General features: G+C 36.0%; 1 protein-coding gene and 1 long non-coding RNA gene across 2 annotated transcripts; one reads left to right on the top strand and one right to left on the bottom strand.

Annotated features, from left to right (window-relative positions):
- Positions 1–497: 497 nt before the first annotated feature.
- LOC120070860 (ARM repeat superfamily protein) lies at positions 498–4,039 on the top strand. Its single transcript, XM_039022753.2, has 5 exons — positions 498–1,552; positions 1,639–1,747; positions 1,861–2,387; positions 3,030–3,475; positions 3,603–4,039. Exons 1-4 carry the CDS (start codon positions 761–763, stop codon positions 3,447–3,449), a joined length of 1,848 nt encoding a protein of 615 aa, XP_038878681.1. The 5' UTR covers positions 498–760; the 3' UTR covers positions 3,450–3,475; positions 3,603–4,039.
- Positions 2,812–12,016, bottom strand: LOC120070861 (uncharacterized). Its single transcript, XR_016527929.1, has 8 exons — positions 11,877–12,016; positions 11,556–11,734; positions 11,017–11,091; positions 9,605–10,903; positions 9,165–9,290; positions 7,089–7,246; positions 5,920–6,014; positions 2,812–3,399 (listed from the first exon to the last, which is right to left on the bottom strand). It is a non-coding gene; the product is annotated as an uncharacterized LOC120070861 (long non-coding RNA).
- Positions 12,017–24,073: the final 12,057 nt, after the last annotated feature.

The raw sequence follows: 24,073 nt of genomic DNA, 5'->3' as shown, positions 1-24,073 counted from the left end.
ATGTCTGGTGAAATTGTAATATTTTAAAACCTATGAACTAGATTGAAACAAAACTCAAAACGTGACTTTTTGAAATCTAAGAACCATATAGAAACTAGACCCAACACATAGGGATGAAAATATATATATATATATATTTTTTTTTTGGGAAAAGTACACTTCATATCAAACATGTAGAACCTAGATGCATTTTTTTTTTTAATGTAAATCTTAATTCTTAAAAACTTAAAAAGGAAAAAAGAAAATACAAGTGGGGAAGTTAAAACTACCAAAATAAAATACACAGACAACTTTAATATGGCACATAAATAAATAAATAAAAAGTAGGTGTACTATTTTATCCAAAAAAGAAAAAGAAAAAGAAAAAGAAAATAAAATAAAAGGTGAAGAAGGCTTTTATTTTTTATTTTTTTTATTTTTTTCAAGTACAAAAAGTGAAGAAGGTTATGAGGGAAATAAATGTATATATGTGTGGACCAACGTATATCTTATAAGTTATGATTTATTTAATGCCAAATTTAGGTTATAATTAAATAATATATAAAATTTATTGTGATCACCGGCATCTTCTTCTTCACAGTTCTCAACAGTTTAAAAGGCTTAAACCGGTTTCTTCATGACTCCCATCTTCTTCCCCAATTCCCCGCGGGAAAAATCTGTAGCCATTGTTCCGCTTCCGTCCGGCAATGTTGCCAGAATTTCTACCTCTGTCGCCGCCGCATGAGGTCTGACGCCGCCAACGAATACAATTCCACTCGCCATGGCGCTCTCTGCCTCTGCGCCGCAGAGCCTGAAGCTTCGCATTCTCTCGTGCCTCACCAAGCTCTCCGACCGAGATACCTACTCTCTTGCTGCATCCGAGCTCGAGTCCATTGCTCGGAGTCTTGACGCGAATTCCTTGCCGATTTTCCTTTCCTGTATATACTCCACTGATGCTTCGGATAAATCACTGGTGAGGAAGCAATGCGTTCGTCTCTTTGCTGTTCTCTCAGAGATTCATGGAAACTCTCTCTCTCCGTATCTATCGAAGATTCTCTCCAACATCACACGCCGGTTTCGCGATCCTGATTCGTCGGTCCGATCCGCCTGTGTTAACTCTGTAGCCGCATTAGCTTCCACTGTTACCAAACCGCCGTTTTCGACATTTTTGAAGCCTTTAACTGATTCGCTTTTCACGGAGCAGGATTCTAATTCGCAGATCGGAGCGGCTTTGTGTTTGGCTTCAGCAATTGATGCTGCACCGGATCCGGATCCGGTTAAGCTCGGGAAGCTTTTGCCGAGGTTTGAGAAGCTTTTGAAATGCGAGAGTTTCAAGGCAAAGCCGGCTCTCTTGACACTGATCGGGAGTGTTATTGGAGTTGACGGAGTTTTCGGTAATGGAGCTCTGAAAAATTTGGTCCCGTGCTTGGTTGCATTTCTAAGCAGTGAGGATTGGGCGGCGAGAAAATCTGCGGCGGAGGCGCTAGGTAAGCTAGCAGTCGTGGAGAGGGATGCTCTGGCGGAGTTCAAGGCTGGTTGCTTGAAAACGCTCGAGAGTCGGCGATTCGATAAGGTTTCAGTTTCTTAATGGCTTCAAAAATATAATAAACGAATCGAATTGAGATATATGATCATGTTATTCTCACCACTGTGATATAGGTTAAGGCTGTAAGAGAGGTAATGAGTCAGATGCTCGAGGCATGGAAACAGATTCCTGATCTCTCGGATGAGGCATCTGCGCCTGCTTATTCCCATTCTTCCTCGAAAGGTAGCATGCTTAGACATTATCTTCAGTAAATGTTTTGCTAATTCCCTGCACGTCGGGTGAAATTGTTTACAGCCTTGTGATTTCTTCCATTTTGGTATTTTATTCTGTTTTAGAAATCGCAATTGATGGACGTTATCCACCTGGATTAAAGAATAATTCTTCAGCTCGTCTTGATGCTCCTCTCTCGAGGAAGAACACAATCCCAGTTTACAAGTCTACACCACCGGATGCTTCACTTGCGACGGCAGCGAGAAAAAGAAGCCCTTTGAGCGGTGGTGACAAGAAAGGAAGTTTGTCGATGCTCCAAAAGGTTGAGCGTAAGAAGCCTCTGGACTGGAAAGTGGAAGTCTCTGTTAGGAGATCTCCCTCCGTAGAACTGAAGGAAAGAGATGAAAACATTCCGGATAGAAGGTTTAATGAGAAACCCAAGATTTCGAAACCAGAAACAAAACGGGCTCTCTTCAAGTCTGGATCTCGCGTAGTTCCTTGTCCCGAGGAGTTCCCTGAATCGACTGTTGTAGCAAGTAATGCAACCGATGATCTCCACAGGAACCACAAAGACTCTGAAGAATTGCATTTGATCCGTAACCAGCTTAGTCAAATTGAAAAGCAGCAATCCAGTCTTCTAGATATCCTGCAGGTAGTACGAATCCTGAAATCTGCACTTAATCTGGAAGAAATGAACTTATTTTCATTTCTTCATGCTTGATTCATGCCCTCAGTTAAGTCGTGTATGTTTTCTTCATTGTCTCATTCTAAAGATCATAAATCTCCCGTAGACATATGCATGCTCATGCATCAATATAATAGATCGCTCCTTGGAAATTGGAATCATTAGAATGCAGGAAATCTACAAGTACACCCAAGTACTTGCACAACGTAGATAGAACAATAGATGACAAGCACATAGACATTGGAATACAAAATGAAATTTTCAAGGCACATTGTACAATAGATAGAGCAAGGTGTATCATCGAAAAAGGAAAAAACATGGAACATGCATGGTTTTTTCTACCTCACCCTGCCACTGAAGCTTAGATAAACCATCATTCGGGCCATCATTGTTTCAGCTGCTTGTGTCATTTTATAACTTCCCTACAATTTTCTGCCAAGAACTATGTTTCTTATTGAAGTACAAATTACTGTACAACATAAAAATTGCATTGTCTACTACTGTTAGCGCTTGATTGTCTGCAATGTTCAATACATTGATCACTCATTGCAATGAAGTCTTTAAAGGATATCAATCTCACTTGAGTTTTGCTTTTTATACCATTTTTAGAACTTCATTGGGAGTTCGCAAAATGGAATGCGATCGTTGGAGACGCGTGTACATGGTCTAGAACTGGCATTGGATGAGATCTCTTATGATCTAGCTGTATCAAGTGGAAGGATGTCTTATGCTAATACTCCCACGACCACATGTTGTCTGCTACCTGGAGCTGATTTTTTGAGCTCAAGGTTCTGGAAGAGAGCAGAAAGTAGACACTCAACATCAAAGTTCTCAACTCCCATTCGTGCAACTCCATTGGCTCTAATGCGCAGTAGATCAGGCGATCGCCATGGAGCTAATGTAGATGCTGGATCTATGAATGTTGAGAATCATAGGTTTCACGTCCAGCGACGGGGTGGCTTTATGGTGAATCCATTGGCTGTGAGACAAAGTGAATCAAGAGTTGTCTCAGATGTAGCACTTCCATGAACAATTTGATCAGGAGGCACGAAAGGGTAAATTCTAAACTTAATTCCTTCTCTCTTTTATTTTTACTCTTAAGTTCCATCACTTCTTTTCCTTTGATCAGGGTCACTAAGATACTAGTAATTTACTAAACTTCAAACAACTTTTTTGTTGTAGGCTTACTTCCTTTGCCATGGGCATCTAAAGTGATTCAACAAAGCAACTACCACGATTTATGTTGCTGAGGTAGTGCATTCCAATATGGATTTAATAGCATTTTCTATCATGTTCATGAGCTAAGTGATCTAATTCAGTGAGGAGTCCTAAAAAATTTGAATGAGGTGTCAAGTTAAATTTCTCTCTTTTCAATTACTACTTTCTTTTTTCTTTTTCTTTTTGGGAATATGATTGAAATTGGAATTAAAAGGAGTTTACATTTAAAAGCCAAATATCCTAAGATAGAGAGGGTGATTACTGATATGTATATATAGGAGCCAGAATACAAGGCCTTTTCTCTCCTTTACGACTTACTCACAATGGTGTTGAGTTCTTTTCAATTGGTTGAAACATATTACTTGAAGTGGAAAAGAGTACAAATATCTGGTTGATGATTATGATGTTTTTTCTATAATTTTATTCCTTCCCCCTTTTTTTTATATAAATATGCACAATGAAAATATTATTTCAAAGATAATGGTAGTGATTCGAGACCTATAAAGAAAAGTACTTATGAATGTTACAGAATTAAATCATTTTGGTCATTGTCGTTTTAATTCTCTCATCTAATCAAGACTACAATTTCCTCTCTTAAAATTTGTATAGGTACATTGCTTTATTCACAAATTTCATTCTAATATTAAAGGTTTACATCACATGTGGGAGGGCACTGCATAACTGAAATAATGAACTTTTGTATTGTTTTATGATTTTAATTACGGATGAGAGGATATAAAATATATATTTAAGTCTCGTTTGATAATAATTTATTTTTTGTTTTTGTTTTTGAAAATTAAGTATATAGGCACAACTCCCACCTCCAAAATTATTTCTTTGTTATATATATTTTACCAATAGTTTAACAAATCAAGCCAAATTTTGGAAACTAAAAAAATTAGCTTTTGAAAATTTATTGACTTAAGAAAGATGCTTATTTGAAATGGAAGAAGAAATAGGCTTAAATTTTAAAAACAAAATAGTTACTAAATGAGACCTTAGTTTAAGATTTTCAGTACTTGCTGTTGAGTCACATCAAACTGATCAGAAAAGCTAGTGGTGATAAAATTAAAAGAAATTCATACTTTTAAGTTCTAGTATGCATTTGAATTATTAACACAACAATCTCTCAAAATTTGTATTTGGTAACATTCTTAGTTCATAGATTAATTTTTCCATTAGTTATTAATTCAAAGCTCATGTGTCACCTATTTTTTTATTAAAAAATATTTTTTTTTTTAACTTTTTAATTATTAAACTAAGAAAAATATTTGTTTTTTCCCCTCTACTTTCATGTTCTCCTATTTCCACAATTTGCCATGCCGACGGCTCGAGTTTTCCTCAAATTTCTTGTCCTTAAGCTCCCAATCAAGTCTCAATGCGAGTACAAATTACAATTACTAGAAAATAAACCTTTCTGGTTATTTATAATTTACGTTACAGATGAAATCATTTATATCTAAGCACAACATAAAAGTTTCTGATACTAGACGAATAACAAATCTTTGTCCGTACAACAAATATGGAGATAGCATAATGAGTCTCTAATTTCAAGAAATTATGGCTTAGCTAAGTTAACTTTCGCTAGTATCATATTTGCTTGTTCATGCTATAATTTACTTTTACAAATATTTTTAATACTAACTTCTCATTATTTAGAAAAAAAAATTATTTGACACGAGAAATGGTAAATGGTAAATGGTAAATGGAAAGGAGTATCCATCTATGATATGGTAAATGCCAAATCCATCAATGAATGGCACACATTAAAAAATTAAAAAAATAAATAAAAAGCCCCTTTCCTCTTCCATCCTTATCCAGTTCTGTATTGTACAGCACTACCAAGTACCAACATTTTTGCCTAGAGCAAGCTGTCAGATAATTCTTAAATGATTTCTCACATTCATGATCATATGAGATTCCTTCACTAATTTAATTTCCCCCACCAAATTTTTTTTGGCTAGCTTCACGTTCTCTCCCCACAATTAATGAACATTTTCTACTATTAGCCTATGCACAATTTAAGGTTTTGATGGTTTGATTTCAATTCTGTTTGTCCCTAGATTTCAAAATATGTTAGTTTAAGTATTGGAGCTCGGAGATATGCTATAATTTGGTCCCTGAAGAAACTGTCCTGTTTTACTATTAGTAAAGAAGTTGAGAGAAACGGAGAAAAAAAAATCCACACAATAAATAAAAATATAAAATTATTAAATTTAAGATTCTAAGAATGAAATAGGATTTAAACCCAAATTTGAAGGAACGTGAAATGTAAACGTACCATTTCTCTTTAGCTCTAATCATTTCTTCCCTATTCTCGTATACAGCAACGTCTTATCGATATCGACACAATGCTGTTCATCATGATACGCAATGCTCCCAGTTTATGAAAAACAAGAAAACCAAATTAATGATAATAATAATCAGCAATGTAATGTATTTCTTAAAGAAAAAGGACTAAACAAAAGGAAGACAGTTGCATGGGGATAAGGCCCCACCCCTCTGGTTTATACGTATGTTATTGACTAACATATGCTGTACTGCTTATTTTTCTTCAAGAAACCTACTGCCGAAAACAAGAAACTAATGCTTCAAATTCCAGTTTTTATATATATATATATATATATATATATATATAAACACTCAAATTCAGATCCTACAGCTCAGCCACATGATAAGCATTTTTAGATCCACAATATTTCAGGAAAATTATATTGTTTCTTCAAGTTCAAGTTGAATTATTCAATTTACGGAAGTATCTACTTATCAATCAAAATTTCACAATACACTAAGGTAATATCTTAACCATTTCTAGTTTCTAAACAAAACAAAATCAAACAAACAACAAAGAAACAAACAAAATAAAAACAAATTAGGTGTAACAAACTAGAGGTAAGCTGTCAATGTGAACATAGTTTAATTAGTCAATCCCCTACCATATGTTTGTTTTTGCTTTTTTTTTTTTTTTTAATTTTTTACTGTGGGTGGGAAAAATTGAATCTCTGAATTCGAAGTTGGTAACACAAGCTTTAAGCCAATTGAGCTAGACTAATTTTGGCCCCCTACCATACATATGTTGTTGAACAAAAACAAAACCTATATATTATTCCCAACTTATTTAATGTATTTGTTATGTATAAATTAATAAGGTCACCGTCGATATAAAGACATTTCTCTAAAGTTAAATTACAAATTTGGTCCCTATGGTTTGGAGAAAATTAGAATTTAGTTTCTATTGGTTTAAAAGTTAGAATTTTAGTCTCTATGGTTTGATAAAACCTCATAAATAGTCTCTATAGTTTGATAAAATCCTCATAAATAGTCCACAATAGAGATCAAATTTACAATTTAACCTTTCCTAAACTCCGAGAAAGTCAAGGTTAAAAATGAAATGTCAGAAAGCAAAAAAAAGTATAGTTTCCATAACGCATGATTAAAGGTAAAATCTACTTACTACCATTTCTGTAATAACAGAGCAGTAATGATCCATGAAATAAAAGAGCACAGCACAAGGCAATGCAGAGGCATGCTATACGGACAATATTTTGAAGGCCTTGTGGTCTGCCACTAACTTTGCCGCCAAACGGGGAAAAGATGCTTACTTTAGCCTGAAAAGTTCGACCACTCATAAAAATTTATTACCTTTCTTAAGTTTCATCTTTCGAAATGTTTTATGAGAAGATTCTATTCTATCACATGAGTAATATTTTTAAATTCAATATTTTCGTTTATAAAATACAAATTTAGTACTTGTTAAAGAATTAGAATTTCTAAATATATCTTTTATAATATAGCCAAATGTAATAAAAATTGAAAATAGTTAAGAAAATACCTTCATTAATTTAAAAGAATAGTCAAATACACTCTAAATCTAACCTGTTAATCTTGCACTCTTATCTTCCTCCTTGCATAAAGGTGTCAAATCTGAAAGTAAAAAAAAGTCCCAACAACTTTACCAATTTTTTAACACTACACTTTTGACAACTAAAAGGCTATGTTGGGGGGTTTATATCTTTAATTCTCTAAAGGACTCGATGGGGGGAAAAGGCAGAGAGACGTGAAAGAAAAGTTTAGATAAAAAAGGAATTAGTCTCAAATAATTGGAAAGATTGAGAACAAAGCGAGGAGTTTTCCACAGGAACAATTGGAAGGGTCAAGGGGAATAGGAATATTAGGAGAAGCATTGAAACTTTGCCAATTTATAGAATCGATCCCTATCATGGTAAACCAAATAATTTCTTTCTAGCCATGAACTCCAATTAATTGCTCTAACAGTATTCCTACATATAGTCTTTGTATTTTCTTTGAAGTTGGTTCCACACAGAAGCTGTATCAAATTATCCTCAACAACGAAATAAAAACCCCAAGCGAAGTCAAAAGAAAGGAAAAGAGCTTTCCGGTGCTAGAGGAAAAAAAAAGTAGTAAATGGCTCTGTTTTCCCCTACTTTCCTAGAAAAGGAAGCACCGATTGGTTGTGTCATTTGATGCACCACGTCCTTGTAATCTCTCCATTGTGTTTAGCCCCTTCAAGAATCAATAAACATGGCCCAATAGAAAATTCAAACATTTTTCAGTACTCCCAACTTTCCAAATTGGGAGTGCTAGATTTTGGAGTAGCAAGGAAATGGTAGCTGTTAATCTTGAGAAAAGCAAAAAGATAACCCCCTAATGTCGCCTCCACTCTTAGGCCATATTTCAACCAACAGTTTCAGAAGCAGACATTTAATTCAGATTTCTCCTGTTAAGATTCTAGGATTTAATAGTCTTCTTCCAGAAGTACGAATTTTAGCATCCGATAAAGGGTGCTAAAGCAGGAGAAGGAAATTTCTGCATTAAATGTCTGCTACTAACACCGCCTATTACCTTTTCCAAAAAGAAGTATTAATGCAATTTTCAAGACTGACAGAGGAAATATGTTCAATTAAGTATTTGGTTTTCGAAATTTTCCTCCAAGGGCAATGACTGCTTCCTTCCTTTCTTATGTTCTCTTTTCCTCTCTCTTTTCAATACAAGCTAGGGAATATGAGATGACTTGGTGGCATGATTTATTTGGTTCATTGATAAGCTTCAAAAACCACTTACAAATAAGCGCCAAGTTTATTTTTTTTAAACTGCACTCCTGTTGACCATATATGAATAGCCATTCCCACCTTATCACCACCCCCCAAGAGAAGTCCTCTTTTGCCTTTCCAAAAGAGTAGCCACAACGATCAGGATTGGAAGATGGATATAAAGAAGGTAAGCAAGCTATCCAAAATGATGCTTGAAAGTGTCAACCCTCATTTGATGGATACTTTTGCAATGTGATTGGAAAGGCAGTCTCTTATGCACATTCAAAAACTTGGGAAGGACAAGAAACAACTCTATTCTAACAATGAAAAACGGAGAAGCAGCTACACAGCTACAATTATTGAATACAATTAGCTTCAAGATTTAAACACAATGATTAAAAGACCCTTGAGCATTCACTAGGACACTATAAATTCACACACGAAGAGCTACCACTAGATAGAACGTAGAACTCACATGTTTCGTGATTCCCAAATTTTGCGTATTTCTAATTCAGCAAAATCCAACTTTGGAGTGTGTTCACCTGAATGCTGACTTTATCCAGCTAATTGATTGCTCAATATGATAACGGATCATAATAATCTGATTATGTGAACAAATTGAGGAAAATGTCAGAATGTAGCACAATCATTTGATGAGAAAAATATTGTGTGAAAATGTATTAAGATAATTTGACTAGATACTCAAAGTAAAAACAAAATGATCTAGACTGTAAGGTTCAAAAGTTTCATGAACGGCCAATTCATTACATTTGAGGCACCCTATCAGGAAGAGAACTATTTCCAGCACAGTATTCAATAGCTTTCTAGTGAGTTTCATATTATATTAATAATACATTATACGGTTTATAAATTCTATTGGCGCAATAAGTTTTCAGAAAAAGATAAATAACCAACCTCAAGTGCAAATGTGCTGGTTGCCAACTATCTTGAGAATTCAACCAAGAAACTTCAATTCTAAGTCTCTACAAGACCATTCCTATGTTCCCCACCTTCCTCTTTAAATGCTCTCATTAGAAGATGAATTACAGTCTGAATTATTTGGCAAACCCTCGTGCTTTCAACAATCTGTGGCTTAAGAACGTAAATATTTATAAGTTGCATGTGGGAGTCATCATTCAAATCAGAAGCAGTCTTTTCAAACTTAGTTAACAAGCCTTTAACGGTTTCAACATCATTGTTGGTTAAGATGGTCAGATGCATACATTCCAAAAGGTTTCACTGACTCCTATATCACTTTCAGCATCTTCATGTGCTGTAAATACTTCAACCTTCTTTAATAGAACTTTCAAGATTAGCGGAAATAACCAATGTTTCTGAGTATCAATTTCATTTGTGATTGATAAATTATCCCCGGATTGATTAGAGTTATCCACAAATGGAATTCCAAAGAACAGGTGCATGATATATTTCCATGGCCTCACCAGTAAGTAAAGAGCCTGCTTTGGAGTTTGGAGAGCTTCTTTTTTCCTTGTAACTTTTTCCATTTTCCGGAAACCGGCATTTATTGCTACCTTAGACTGCATCTTTTCAATATGTCAGAATTCTTCTTAGCAGCTGGTATATGAATTGCTTCAGTCTTTTCATCTCCCATGGCAAATGCTACTTTCTATCATTTGAAGGTATTGTGCAAATCCTCTCTATTTTTTTTTTTTTTTTTTAATCTTCTCTAGTTTCATACTTCTGTGTTCAGTATCGTGATCATCATCAAGAAAGAATCATCTGCTGGCTTTCCACTGTTACTTAAATATGGAATGTTGGGGGAAATAAAGATTGATAATTCGTACGTTCTGATGCCACATAATAAAGAACCTGTTTAGAAGATAATATTATCCCACGTTTCAGTACTCTTCTTTTTCTTTTTCTGAAAAGCGTCACTCTGATACCCCACTATTATCTTTCCGCATTACTGTCAAGTTTCATAAAATATCAACACACACGTTTGCACATGTTGCTTAAGTCTTCGCGGGAGGAACCAGTTACATATCCAAGAAAACAGATTTTTCCACTAGACAGATTCTATGGCCATTTTTAAAAGGTTCTGATTCTTAGCTTCTTTTAATGAAGGCAAAGTCAGTATTCACTGGTACCTTTAGGCTTACACTTGCCTGACATGTCCATTTCCCGAGTCATGAGCTGTTCTTCCAGATGAGAGCCATAACCGACAACCGTGGATTCACCATGACCAAGAGAGTTCTGAAGCCGTAATGACATATATATGTTAGTAGCAATATTTCCTGCTAAATTTTCTCATGTAGTTCCTGTTCATTACTTTATCCAATTTATCCTGAACTTCTCCCAACTCTTACCCTATATCTTTGACCTGCACTACAACTTATGCTTCGAATCTGATCCCAAAGTTATACCATCTCGCTTTCTCCATCCTGCAATTGCAGAAAATTAAAACTCCATGGTTGTTATTCACACAAAGGAAAACAGTGCTGAAGACAAAACTAAAGGTTTGAACTAGAAATTTTGAATCATTTAAATTATAAAATAATGTTGCCATTGGCTCAGAATGTAGCAAGCCACTAAAATTATAAAAAGTTGCACAGCCATAGTATGAGTAAATCATAATATCAAAGTGTTAGATTATATAACATAAGGATCACAAGATGACACAATTAAAGATGGTAAACAAAGTGTCTCCTCTAGCACAGGGTAAAAGAAGAAAGAAAAGGAGACTCCGAACAATCTTTTCACTGAATCAACACCAGAAACCGAAGTGGATAACGGTCATATCAACATTAGCTTCAATTACAAAATTCGATCCCTAAAAGTCACAAGATAACAGATATATTCAAAACACTAGACATAATCAAAGAATGCACAGGTTCCACCATTCTACCTTACGATCCAGTCCTCTTTAGGCGTCTAACAAGCATCCGAAGTGCTTCATCCTTATTCGTAAAAAGTATCCTATCGAAACCGAATACCTCTCATCTTCGAAACCATTATCTACGCCGCTGATTCTTTTGCCGCATCGCAGTGTACATCCGCATGGGCCTTCTTCAATGCCGTCGATATCTAAACATACATTAACCAACAAGATTAAACTTCGACAAAGAGAAACACAAACAGAATCAAAACATTCCAGAATGTGAACAAGAATCAAAGGCGAAGGAAATATGCAATGTTTTTCTTAATAGAAACAAATTAAGAAAAATACCTCCGGTGTCGCCCATTATTGAAACCTCCGGAGATTTTCAGACCAGACGGAGGTTGAGATGATGAAGGGAAATTGTCAGAAATTTTTACCATACAAAATTAATCTACCACCGACATTTAGTTAAAATAATTAGTTTTCTCTGACTTATTTTGACTGTGGGATAGGATTTACCGAGATTTGAGTAGAATATTATGTGATAATTTTAAATCTTATATCAAATTTTATACCTTTTCAATTTTTCTCTAACTTCGATTATATTTATCAAATATTATATCAAAATCTCACATAATTTTTAAAATATTTAGCCAAAATTCTAAATTTCAAATTAATTTACTAATTATCTAAATGAATTTTTTAAAATGGATCTCAGATTGATTTTGAAAATATGGAAAATATATAAATTCTTGATATGAATCTCAAGCACATTAACATCGAAATTCATAAATTCTCGACCAAATTAATATTGAGATTTAATATTATTTTTTATATCTTACTCTTTTTGGCAAAATTTAATCTTATCTTTTTTTTTTTTTTTTGCAAAATTTAATATTTCCAAAAATTTAAAAATCAAAATATAATCATCCATCTGAAAAAATTAAATTCATTTGGAAATTTAAAAATTCATATAATCATGGAAACAAAAATTGGTCTGAAATTTGGAGAAAATTTGAAAATATGTAAAATTTGGTATAAGATTTGGATAGATTATCTAGAAAATTTACTAAAATCTCGGCATTTAATCTCATGTACGACAAAGGTCCAAAGGGTCAAAACAATCTATAATTTAGAAAAAGTAAAAATTTTAACTAAATCTCGGTGATCGATCTCACCCGAGATCCACCGGAAAAAAAAACTAGTTTAACGATTTTTCAAAAAACATGCTAGTTTTGAAAGATGGAAAGTTGATGTGCTATTTTTGACAATTTTCCAAATTTTAAGAAGCATATCAAAATCCTTCTCTCTGATAGGTTTTTACTAAATTGCCCTTATCTGATTTCATAATCATGTCCTCGCAGGAACCCTAATATCGATAATTCGATCTCTTTCCTGCTTTTTGGTGCGAGGCGCATGCCATGAGATTTGCTTTCATTGGGTCGTTGATAAGGGGTGTACATGGGGTGGGTTGGGTTGAAACATCTTTTAGACCAAATCCAATAATCTGGGTTGTAAATTTCTTTATCCCAAACGATTCTCATTAAATAATAAACCCAACCAACCCAATCATGAAATATTTGGATTAGGTTAGTTCTGATTACTTGGATCATTGTTTAAATTTTTGTTTTACATAAAAGTAGCATGTTAATATGTGAAAAAAATTGTTTAATTATTTTCACTTAATGAAATAAGATTAGCAAATGAATTTTATTAAATTATGAAAAACTTATTTCCATAGTGCTAAAAAGTTATTTTAAACAATTCGTGGATAATAAATAATCTTTGAAAAATCATGAAATTAAGTAAAATTAAAATAAATAAATAAATATATATATATATATATATAATTGTATTGGAAGTAAAAAAGCATACTTTTTAATACTAACAAAAACATTTGAGTTAGTTCTAGTTGGTTCGGATTATTTTTATGAACCCATGAACCAACCCAATCCATAAAATTTTCATTTATTTGAACTCAACCCAACCCAACCAAAATGAATTAATAACCCAATCCAAACTATACGGGTTGGATTAGGTTGATCTGTTTTCGGGTCTACGGGTTTTCAAACACCCCAATTGATGTGGCCAAATTTATTAACACATGGTAGTAATCTGCACGTGTTAGCTGAAATTTTTCAAAGGTTAAAAAATATGATTGTGATCTCTTTGATTTCTAGTTGGTTGAAATTTAGTCCATATTATTTTAATAAATTTTAAATTTAATTCTTAATGTGATACTTTTTTATTTGAAAAAACCATCATCTATTAATATTTTCACTATAAATTTTAAGAAATATATTCTTATATTTTATTTATTTGAATAGAAGTTATAGTTGTTATTGTTCAGCTAATTTCAATAAAAACTAAGCTTAAATTACCAAATTTAAAATTAATTAAATGTACATAGATTAAAATTGGATGTTGAAAGACTAAAATGATATTTTAACATTTTTAAAACTAGACAAAAATAAATGATCATTTTGATCTATAGTTTGAAACTTGTATTATTTTAATAGTTTAATACTTATTTGGCATTTACTTTTTAGTTTATTGCAAATTAAGTTTGTTTTCTTAACATTTCTTTACAAGAATTTTCATTTTTCAATTCATAGTATGTATATATAAATGTGTGTATATATGTGTGAATGCGTGTATATATATATATACACGTATTAAGGAATACCTTTTAAAAATTTTAAGCTTTGACTTCAATTTTAAAAACACTCCTTAAAGGTAGATAAAAATAAAGAAACCCATAAGTGAAAGTATGGTTTATATAAGTTAAGCAAATGTTTATCAAACGAGTCAAACCGTGCATAGCTCATTTGGTATATGAGTGTGCTAGAAACACATGGTTCATGGTTTGAATCTCCTACCCCAATTTTACTAAAAAAAATGTTTATCAAAAGAATATGTAGTTATATGTTTTTAAATATTAAAATTTAGTTTATGCACATTTTTATGACATGTGTGGGGTGTCAAAATCAAACCTAACCTTTGAAGGAACTCTTAAACAGAGTACCCATGAGCGGAAACGGATCTTTCCTATTTCATTGTGACAAAATGACCACACAAACATTCTAACATATAGATATGCATTGTAAAACTAATTACGGGCATGCTTTAACAAATAAAATACAAAAGACCGAGAGACTTGCCAGTTGAAGACAATCTTCAATCGAACTCGGTCCAACGGAAGCGAACTCCTCACGCTCCTTATCGTCCAGCAAGCAGTTGTCTAACAGACCATGATCGTCTACACGAACAGCAGCGCACGAATAAACAGCAACTGGGGACGATACCACCACTCGAAGCCCTCGATATTCTCAGAGTGAGAATCCAAATGGTGGACTCTGATGGAATTGGTAGAGGGGAGGAGGAAAAGCGATCGTGTAAAATGAACAAGCAAGTGGGAGATAGTAGAAGACTATCGTATAGTCGGGTACTTGTCATTTAGGTCGGAGTACACGATTGTATAGGTTTAGCTAAGCGATCGCCTATCAAATGGTAAGCGATCGTTTAGTTCTGCTCGGCGCGCTAAGCGATCGTATAGAAAACGTAAGCGATCATTTAGAAATCGTGGGCGATCAGTACGCGAGTGTGTGATTGTTTAGGAAGACGGGCACTATCGTATAGGCTCTCAACGCTAAGCGATCATATACTTTCACACCGTGAGCGATTTTTCTTGCGTGTCTTCTTCAAAATGAAAACTATTTTCATTTTTATTCTTCAGTTACAAGAACTGGATCAAACTTCCCACTATCGCACAAATCCGGAGAAATACTTTGCCAATTATCTCATAACTGCCTAATTAATTAATTAATTAATTAATTAATATAATCATATTTTATTCTTAACCTATAGTTTGATATCATATATCTACTATGTGTTTTCTCCTCTACTTGATATAAATCATATTTATATCTAATTTTCTCCAAAATAATATATCTCATACATTTAGTTAATTATATCATATATAATTAACCAGTTCAATTATATCATATATAATCGAACTCCCTTTTATCAATTTGAACATTTGAAACTGACCAAAAAACTGATTCTCAACTTTATCCAAGCTACCAAGGGGACCTTATGGACCTATGGCTCGAAGCTCCAATGGTACATGAATAGCTGACTAAATTCTTTAGCCACGAGATCCACCATCTGTTAACTGCCAGACATTTCACTAAAGACCGACAGGTGAACTTTTCTTACCACAAATATATTTCTGTGTCCATCGGATATAACCAATCATGAGTACGGTAACCCTTCATAGATGCTCGGAAGTACAATTGGGCCAATTTACTATTTTGCCCCTGTAGTTAAATCTCACTCCTTAAGTACCACTGATCCCTCTAATGAACAATACAACATAGTCTAACTACGTGTGAACACCTCTCAAGACAAGAGAAGGTGTGTGGCGCCACATCATGCAAGCCCTAGAATCAGCCCTTAAGGGAGCCATCTATCTATTTACTCCTGCATCGGAGAAGGAGTGAATTCCTTCTTGTGTAGTTGAGTTCCCAGCTCCCAAATCAGACGAATCCCCAAAGTGGTAGGTTTAAGTCGGCGGCCTGGCCACTCACACCCATGCAAATCAAAGAACCGCCTTCAATAGCAAGAGTTCCCAACTCACTCAAGATTGAGGTCATGTCACCTATGGTCATCCTAGTGAAGTGAAGTCTCTGTCATGAATGGTGTTATATAACGAGACGTTAACACTTCATGGTCAGGTCTTATACAAACTCTTTATATAGAATGCCCCCGCTCGCATGTCTTCTACACGAATGATCAGGATCAAACCATCTGTAACAAGTCACAACACTTGTAACTATTCCACAAAGCGGGCCGCATCCGTAGCGTTACCAGGATAAGGTTTTCCTCCTATATCCATATACTACAGACCATTTTGGTTATCACATAAGACATGATCCATGTGTATGTCACCACATACATGTTTAAGTTACAGACAAATAACCAGGGATTTTAGATTTATTGGTTTTGATAAAGCAAATGAAACAATCAGATGAGCAAAATCAAGAAGTGAAGTAAAAATCATCACAAGCGTTCGTACAAACTGTTTACAAACTACAAGACAAGAGACTTTAGGGCATCAACCCCAACAACCTTAATGTAGATTAATGATAAAAGTTTTATGTTAACTGAACTATGCTATTTTTTATTTATTTTTTAAATCTCACGAGTTTGCACAACTTTTATCTGTCTACATGTAATATAATATTATGACAAAAATATCATCATAATAAAACTTAGGAAAAATATCAATTTACACCTCTGAACTTGAGTTGTATCAATTTAAACTCTAAACTCATAATTGTATCAATCTAAACATCGAACTTTTATAAGTGTATCGATTTAAACTCCAAACTAATAATTGTATCAATTTAAACTCTGAACTTTCATAAGTGTATCAATTTAAACTTTGAAGTTTCACAGGTGTATCAATTTAAACTATCCATTATGTTTTACTTGGATACACGTATGAAAGTTTTGGATACACGTATGAAAGTTTAAGGTTTTGTTGATGCCAATTTTTTACCAAACGAATGTAATTGATCTCACCACGGAACAACAATAGTAAATTTGTATTTTTTGGGGAAGAGAGCTTGCTTGTAAGCAAATAGAACACTAGACACCTGAAGAAACTCTTATCCAAGAGAACCCATGAGCAGAAGCAAGATCTTTCCAAGCCCATTGTGACAGAATTAAAGGCATTCACAAACATAAAGAATAGTTATGCATTGTTAACAAAATTACAACATGCTTAAGAAATCAGATACAAAAGGGAACGAGAGACATATATTTGAAGAACACTTCTTCTACAAATCTCCCACTCTTGTGAAGACTTGGACAACAACCTCTTGCTCTTATTCCAATCGCCTAGTAATCACGAACGGTCTTCTCCACAAACAAGCACCCTTAGACACCACCACTCGGTAACCTTGGTATTCTCGAAGTGAGAATCCAGAAGTTGTGGGCTATGTTGGATTTAGTAAAGGGATGGAGGAAGGCAACGATTAAACTATACGATCAAGCAAGTGGGAGAATGTACTATTTATTGCATAGACTGTGTATGCTTGATCGTTTAGTAAAACTTGAAGGCACACGATCGTTTAGTACAACACACTAGATCGTTACACGATCGTTTAGTAAAAGGCGTTTAACACGTGATTGTTTAGTAAATCGCTAGTACACGATCGATTAGAAACTCACTTGAAGGCTATCGTGTAGTCTCTCTGAGCTAAACGATTAGTAATGCACACAAATGAAGCGATCTCTCGACAAAATGAAAACTCTTTTTGTTTTATCCTTCAGTTACGAAAACTGAACATAACCTCCCACTTTCATGGTTAATAGAGAAAATAACCACCCACAATTATCTCATAATTGTTTAATTATAAATAAATACAATAACTAACTTATCATATTATATTTATAACCTATAGTTTTTACATCACATCATATGTAATATTTAAACCATATGTCTTTTCTCCTTTATTCAATATAAATCATATTTTTATCAAATTCCTTCAATTAATGTATCTCATACATCATATCAAACTAACCCAAAAACTGATTTTCAACTTGAATCCTTGAGGTACTAAGGGGGCCATATGAACCTATGGCTCAAAGATCCAATGGTACGTGAATAGCTGACTAAACTCTTTAGCCACGAGATCCACCATCGGTTAACTATCGAACACTCCACTAAAGACCGACAACTGCATTCTTCTCACTACAGATATATTTATGTGTCCATTGTATATAACCAGTTAATGATGGGCAGAAATGCACGTCATCTTAGGCCTTTTATTTAGAATTATGAGGATTGTTAAGTGAAATATGTGGCGAATATGTTAGGAATTCATGAGAAAATGAGTTTGCGTCGTTTGACATTAAGAATCTCAACTAACCCTCTATTATGTATTATTATGCGTTCAATTGTCTATCTTTGTTACTAACGTAGGAAGCGGACGCATACGCGGAAGCCAGGCTATCGCAAAGACGACCGCATGCGGAGAATTTCTCCATCGCAAAGGCGAACGCATACGTTCGACGCATGGATGTTGCGACCATCAACCGTATGCGTCCATCGTGTAGAAGTTGCGGTCGTCAAGCGAATATGGTCATCGTTGAGAAGTTGCGGGCATCGAGCGAATACGGTCATCGCAAGGAGATTGCGGCTACATGATGATAACCATAATAGAGGGATGAACACAAGGTTGGTGGAATGGAAGCATGAACGCATACCTCAGAGAATCAAAAGATGATGTTGACATTTCACCTACCACGTTGTTAGCAGCAGAGATTCAGAAAAGGACCATCGCGTCGCGAAGTGTCAGATTGAGAGTAGGTTCATTAATGCTGTCGGCGATCAAGCTCTATAAATAGAAGCTGCTGAGCAGAATTTCAATTTATCCAAGGTTTTCTGCCTGAGGGCGGATCTTTGTGATCCAGACAAAAGCGTGAGAAGAAAGCTTGAGAGTTCTTCATCTCCTTCATCCATTCCGAGTGATGATCGAAGCCTTCGTTGGAGTCAGAGCTCGAAAGAGTATGCTCCACCGCCCTTTCATGGCACCACCGGTAGCCTTGACACACATCTTGCTTCCAGCTGGTCCTTTCCTTTTCTCTTCTTTCCTTATATTGTATGTATTACATTTTGGCTTAAGAAATTAATGCATTTTGTGATCAATGCATCTCTATATTTTCCTTCGACTCCATCTCCATCTTTATTTACTTAGAATCTTTAACTTTCATTGCATTACTTAGTGAGATTGTTAGAGTATCACATACTTAATCATGCAGCATAGGAATATGAAGCATGTAGCAAACCACCGGGAGGTGTGCGTTATGTAAGTGTTGTGAGAAAACCTTATTTGCATAGTGTGAAGCTGTAGCAACACCTTTCTATAAGCGGACGCAATGCTTGTCTATGAGTAAAGTCAGCACCAACCAACTGCCCCGGGAGAGTAAGTGGTTGGTTGCATTAAGCAATGTAAGAAAATGTTCATTAGAGACAGGAATAATCTTACTTCAGCCAGGTTTATGCGATTACCTTGTCTTATGAGCGTATCAATCATCATTTAGGCATACTTGGGAGAGTAGTCTAAAAACCAAATCTAAGACTCGAGAGAGTGGATTGGAATGCATAAGCAAGAATGGGAAACTTAGAGATAAGTTTCGTTTTCTATTACACAGCGTATACACCCTACGGATTGAATATTGCATGCGTCCAAAAGTAGGATATGGTGGTATGCGGTCATCTTGTTTATGTATGGGAGCACATGAGCAGGAATAGAGACTTAGAAATAAGACCTCTCGACACTGTCGCATATACATCGCATGCATCCTAGAAATAGGCACAAGTGTGTGTAGCATGATCGTATAGCTTTGCGCTGGCTGAGGTTGGCCTTGTGGTCAAGCTTAGTGTGCAGTGAAAGCCTTCTCACATTTTATCTATTTTTCCATGCATTTTACTACGCGACGACAGTTGCCGTGTCTTTACCTTTCATGCGCATTCCCATTGCTTTGTCTGTTAGTTAGGAGTAGGAGTAGTTTATTAGCTACAAGTCCCTAAGTTCGACCTCGGATCATTCTTTTATTCATCTGCTACAAACACATCACCACATACATTTAGCTACAAGTCCTTAAGTTCGACCTCGGATCACCCGAGAAACTTGCGTTCGCATTATACTTGGCGTGAGCGCAAGAAAACTTGTGATAGGAATGCATGGTCATTGCATATAAGAGTAATGCATATTTTCATTCCAACGCATGACCACCGACGCATGAGTATAAACGAATAATCTAAGACATGCATCGCATATTGCGTTCCCTTAATTTTAATCATCAAGTTGTTGGCTAACAAATTTTTGTCACCAAGTTTTTGGTAGCCGGGGACTTGGCAGCTAATTGTTTGTTGAGTTTTGTGTTTTTGCAGGCAACCTTTTTATCTTGGGAGTATTGTAGCTTGTGCAACCAAGTTGCAAACAGTATTGAAGTGTAGGCGATGCGTCGAAAGCTAGTATTGACCCCAAGATAAAAGGGCAATCAGTCGCATGAGTTGAAGGCAGTTCTAAGCACATGGTGGCCAACATATTCCCAACAATTGCCGGAAGTTCAACTGGTCAAGGCAAGCCCCTTTACCTTGCTTTTCTAGTTTAGTCTATTTTTATTGTTATTTTGGATATGAGGTTGCTTCCTTGGTTGTGGTGCATTTGCTCCTTGTAGGTGCGACAATAATTCTCCTTGGTGCACAATTACAATGGAAGAATCCTCTTCATCATTAAATGCATGGCTTTGATCACATGAACTCCAAAGCATGGTCGCATGCGTTATTCTACTTAAGGTTCTTTTCTTGTTATCTTTTATGCATTATCCTTTTGAAATTCTCCTGGTCCGATTGTGTTCCTTTGCGTTGCATCTATGATGGTATGTATAATTCACTACATCTGCTAACTAAGCATCGCAAAGCTCTCCTTACTTTTAATAGCTTCTTAAAAAATGTGACAATCTAAGTTTTATCATGTGCAAACCTTTGTTCAAACATTTGTTACCGCATTCCTATGAGTTTGTCTTTAGCTTTGCGGTGAGAATGCCAACCTCTAAGTTTGGGAGTGGCAGCGATCCCAGAGAATTGTGTTCATTACATTGCGATCATTTAAAAAAAAATTAGAATAACAACTCCACTGTCAACGCAATGGGGAAACCCATGTTGATAAGAGTTAAGTTGTGAAAGGCACTTACCCGTAGTTGGATGTCCGAATGACACACGTGGGGGCAAGGCAAAATGAAATTAAGTCGCCAGGATCAATGCATAAACGAAACTCCTCTATCGGGCACAAGCCAAATTAAGCAAGACAAGAGTTGAGTTGAATATGGAACGCAACCAAAGTTGGATGCCCGCATGACACACATGGGGGTAAGCCAAAATGAAGAACGTAACCAAGTTCAATGCCGCATTTTTTAATAAGAAATTGCAAAATTTTGAATTGTTTTGAATGAACGCATTCTCAAAAGCTGAACGCAAAGTTGCGGGGAACGAATAAAAAGTTTTTGAGCAAAGGCTTGCCGAATTTAAACTTAGAAAATGGCTTTTTGAAGAAGCAGCCGAAGTGAAAGAGAGTGTTGCGGCCATGGTCAGAGGTAGGAGTAAATTATATTCTGAGAGGCTGGTCATCGCAAAGGAAAGCCAGAGGGTGAGTTAAGAATTTCTTCTGTATAACGCATGCATAAGAACAAGTATGATTCTAAGTTTGGGGTGTAATGACGGGCAGAAATGCACGTCATCTTAGGCCTTTTATTTAGAATTATGAGGATTGTTAAGTGAAATATGCGATGAATATGTTAGAAATTCATGAGAAAAGGAGTTTGCGTCATTCGGTATTAAAAATCTTAGCTAACCCACTATTATGTGTTATTATGCATTCAATTGTCTATCTTTGTAGCTAACGCAGGAAGCGGACGCATACGAGGAAGCTGGGCTATTGCAAAGACGACTGCATGTGGAGAATTTCTCCATCGCAAAGGCGAACGCATACGTTTGACGCATAGATGTTGCGGCCATCAACCGCATGCATCCATCGCGTAGAAGTTGTGGTCGTCAAGCGAATGCGGTCATCGCTGAGAAGTCGCGGCCATCGAGCGAATGTGGTCATCGCAAGGAGATTGCGACTACATGATGATAACCATAATAGAGGGATGAATGCAAGGTTGGTGGAATGGAAGCACGAATGCATACCTCGGGAGAATCAAAAGATGATGTTGACATTTCACCTACCACGCCGTTAGTAGCAGAGATTCAGAAAAGGACCATCGCACCGCGAAGTGTCAGATTGAGAGCAGGTCCATTAATGCTGTCAGCGATCAAGCTCTGAATCTAACACTTCACGGTGCGATGGTCATTTTCTGAATCTCTGCTGCTAACGGCGTGGTAGGTGAAATGTCAACTTCATCATGTTTCCATTCCACTAACCTTGCGTTCATCCCTCTATTATGGTTATCCTCATATAGCCGCAATCTTCTTGCGATGACCGCATTCGCTCGATGGCCGCAACTTCTCAGCGATGACCGCATTCGCTTGACGACCGCAACTTCTACGCGATGGACGCATGCGGTTGATGGCCACAACATCCATCCGTCGAACGTATGCGTTCGCCTTTGTGATGGAGAAATTCTCCGCATGCGGTCGTCTTTGCGATAGCCCGGCTTCTGCGTATGTGTCCGCTTCCTGCGTTAGCTACAAAGATAGACAATTGAACGCATAATAACGGGTTAGCCGATATTCTTAATGTCGAACGATGCAAACTCATTTTCTCATGATTTCCTAACATATTCGCCGCATATTTCACTTAACAATCCTCATAATTCTAAATAAAAGGCCTAAGATGATGTGCATTTCTGCCCGTCATCACCAGTCAACAGTACAATAACCCTTCAAAGATTGCTCGTAAGTATAGTTGGGCCAATTTACCATTTTGCCCCTGTAGTTACATCTAACTCCTTATATACCATTGATTCCTCTAATGAATAATACATCATAGTCCTACTATGAGTGAACACCTCTTGGGCCATGAGAAAGTATATGGCGCCACATCGTTCAAGCCCCGTAATCAACCTTTAAGGGAGCAATCTATCTACTTATCCCTGCTTCGGGGAATGTGTGAATTCCATCTTGTGTAGTAAGTTCCCAGCTCCCCAATCAGACGAATCCCCAAAGTGGTAGGTTTAAGTCAGCAATCTGGCCACTTGTACCCATGCAAATCAAAGGACCACCCTCATAGGCAGAAGTTCCCAACTCACTCAGGATTAAGGTCATGTTACCTATGGTCATCCTAGTGAAATGAAAGTCTCTGTCATGAACAACGTTATATAACGAGACTAAACACTTCGTGGTCCGATCTTATACAAACTCCTTTGTATAGGACACCTCCGTTCACATGCCTCCACATGAATGATCAGGATCAGACCATCTGCAGTACTTTACAACATTTGGAACATCTACAAAGCGGGTCGTTTCCGTAGTGTCACCAGGATAAGGTTTCCCTCATTTATCCATATACTACAGACCATTTAGGTTATCACTTAAGGTATGATCCACTTGTATGTCTCCACAGACATGCTTACGTCACAACAATAATAAGGGATCTTAGTTTATTGGTTTGTGGAAAATGCAACTAAAATATCTCATATTTCATAGACAACAATGAAGAAAATATCTCATATTATTACATCACAAGCATTTGTTCATACAGGTGTTTACAAACTACAGGGCCCTATGAGATTTAGGGCATCAACTCCAATAATCTCCCACTTGTCCTAAAGCGAGTGGGTGTACAAGATAACAACAAGTACAAAACAATAAACTAGGACACTAAGGCCCAATACAAAAATCTTCCACTTACCCTAGTCCAGCCGCGGACGGTCTCGTAGACCCATGCTCTGAAGGTGACCCTAAAAAACTGTAGCTGTGAGAGCCTTCGTAAATAGGTCAGCAACGTTGTCCTCCAAAGCAATCTTCG

This window comes from Benincasa hispida, chromosome 2 (assembly GCF_027475165.1).
Source record: "Benincasa hispida cultivar pf3 chromosome 2, pf3_genome.v1.1, whole genome shotgun sequence".
NCBI classification, from domain to species: domain Eukaryota; kingdom Viridiplantae; phylum Streptophyta; class Magnoliopsida; order Cucurbitales; family Cucurbitaceae; genus Benincasa; species Benincasa hispida.
Note: the sequence above shows the minus strand (reverse complement) of the source record. Positions and strands in the feature narration are given on the sequence as shown.

Bases quoted from the DNA above. Each gene is read 5' to 3' on its own strand.
- LOC120070860 (XM_039022753.2), top strand. From the start codon at position 761: ATGGCGCTCTCTGCCTCTGCGCCGCAGAGCCTGAAGCTTCGCATTCTC. The intron at 1,553-1,638 runs GTTTCAGTTTCT...ACTGTGATATAG, and splicing joins AGAGTCGGCGATTCGATAAG to GTTAAGGCTGTAAGAGAGGT. The intron at 1,748-1,860 runs GTAGCATGCTTA...ATTCTGTTTTAG, and splicing joins TTCCCATTCTTCCTCGAAAG to AAATCGCAATTGATGGACGT.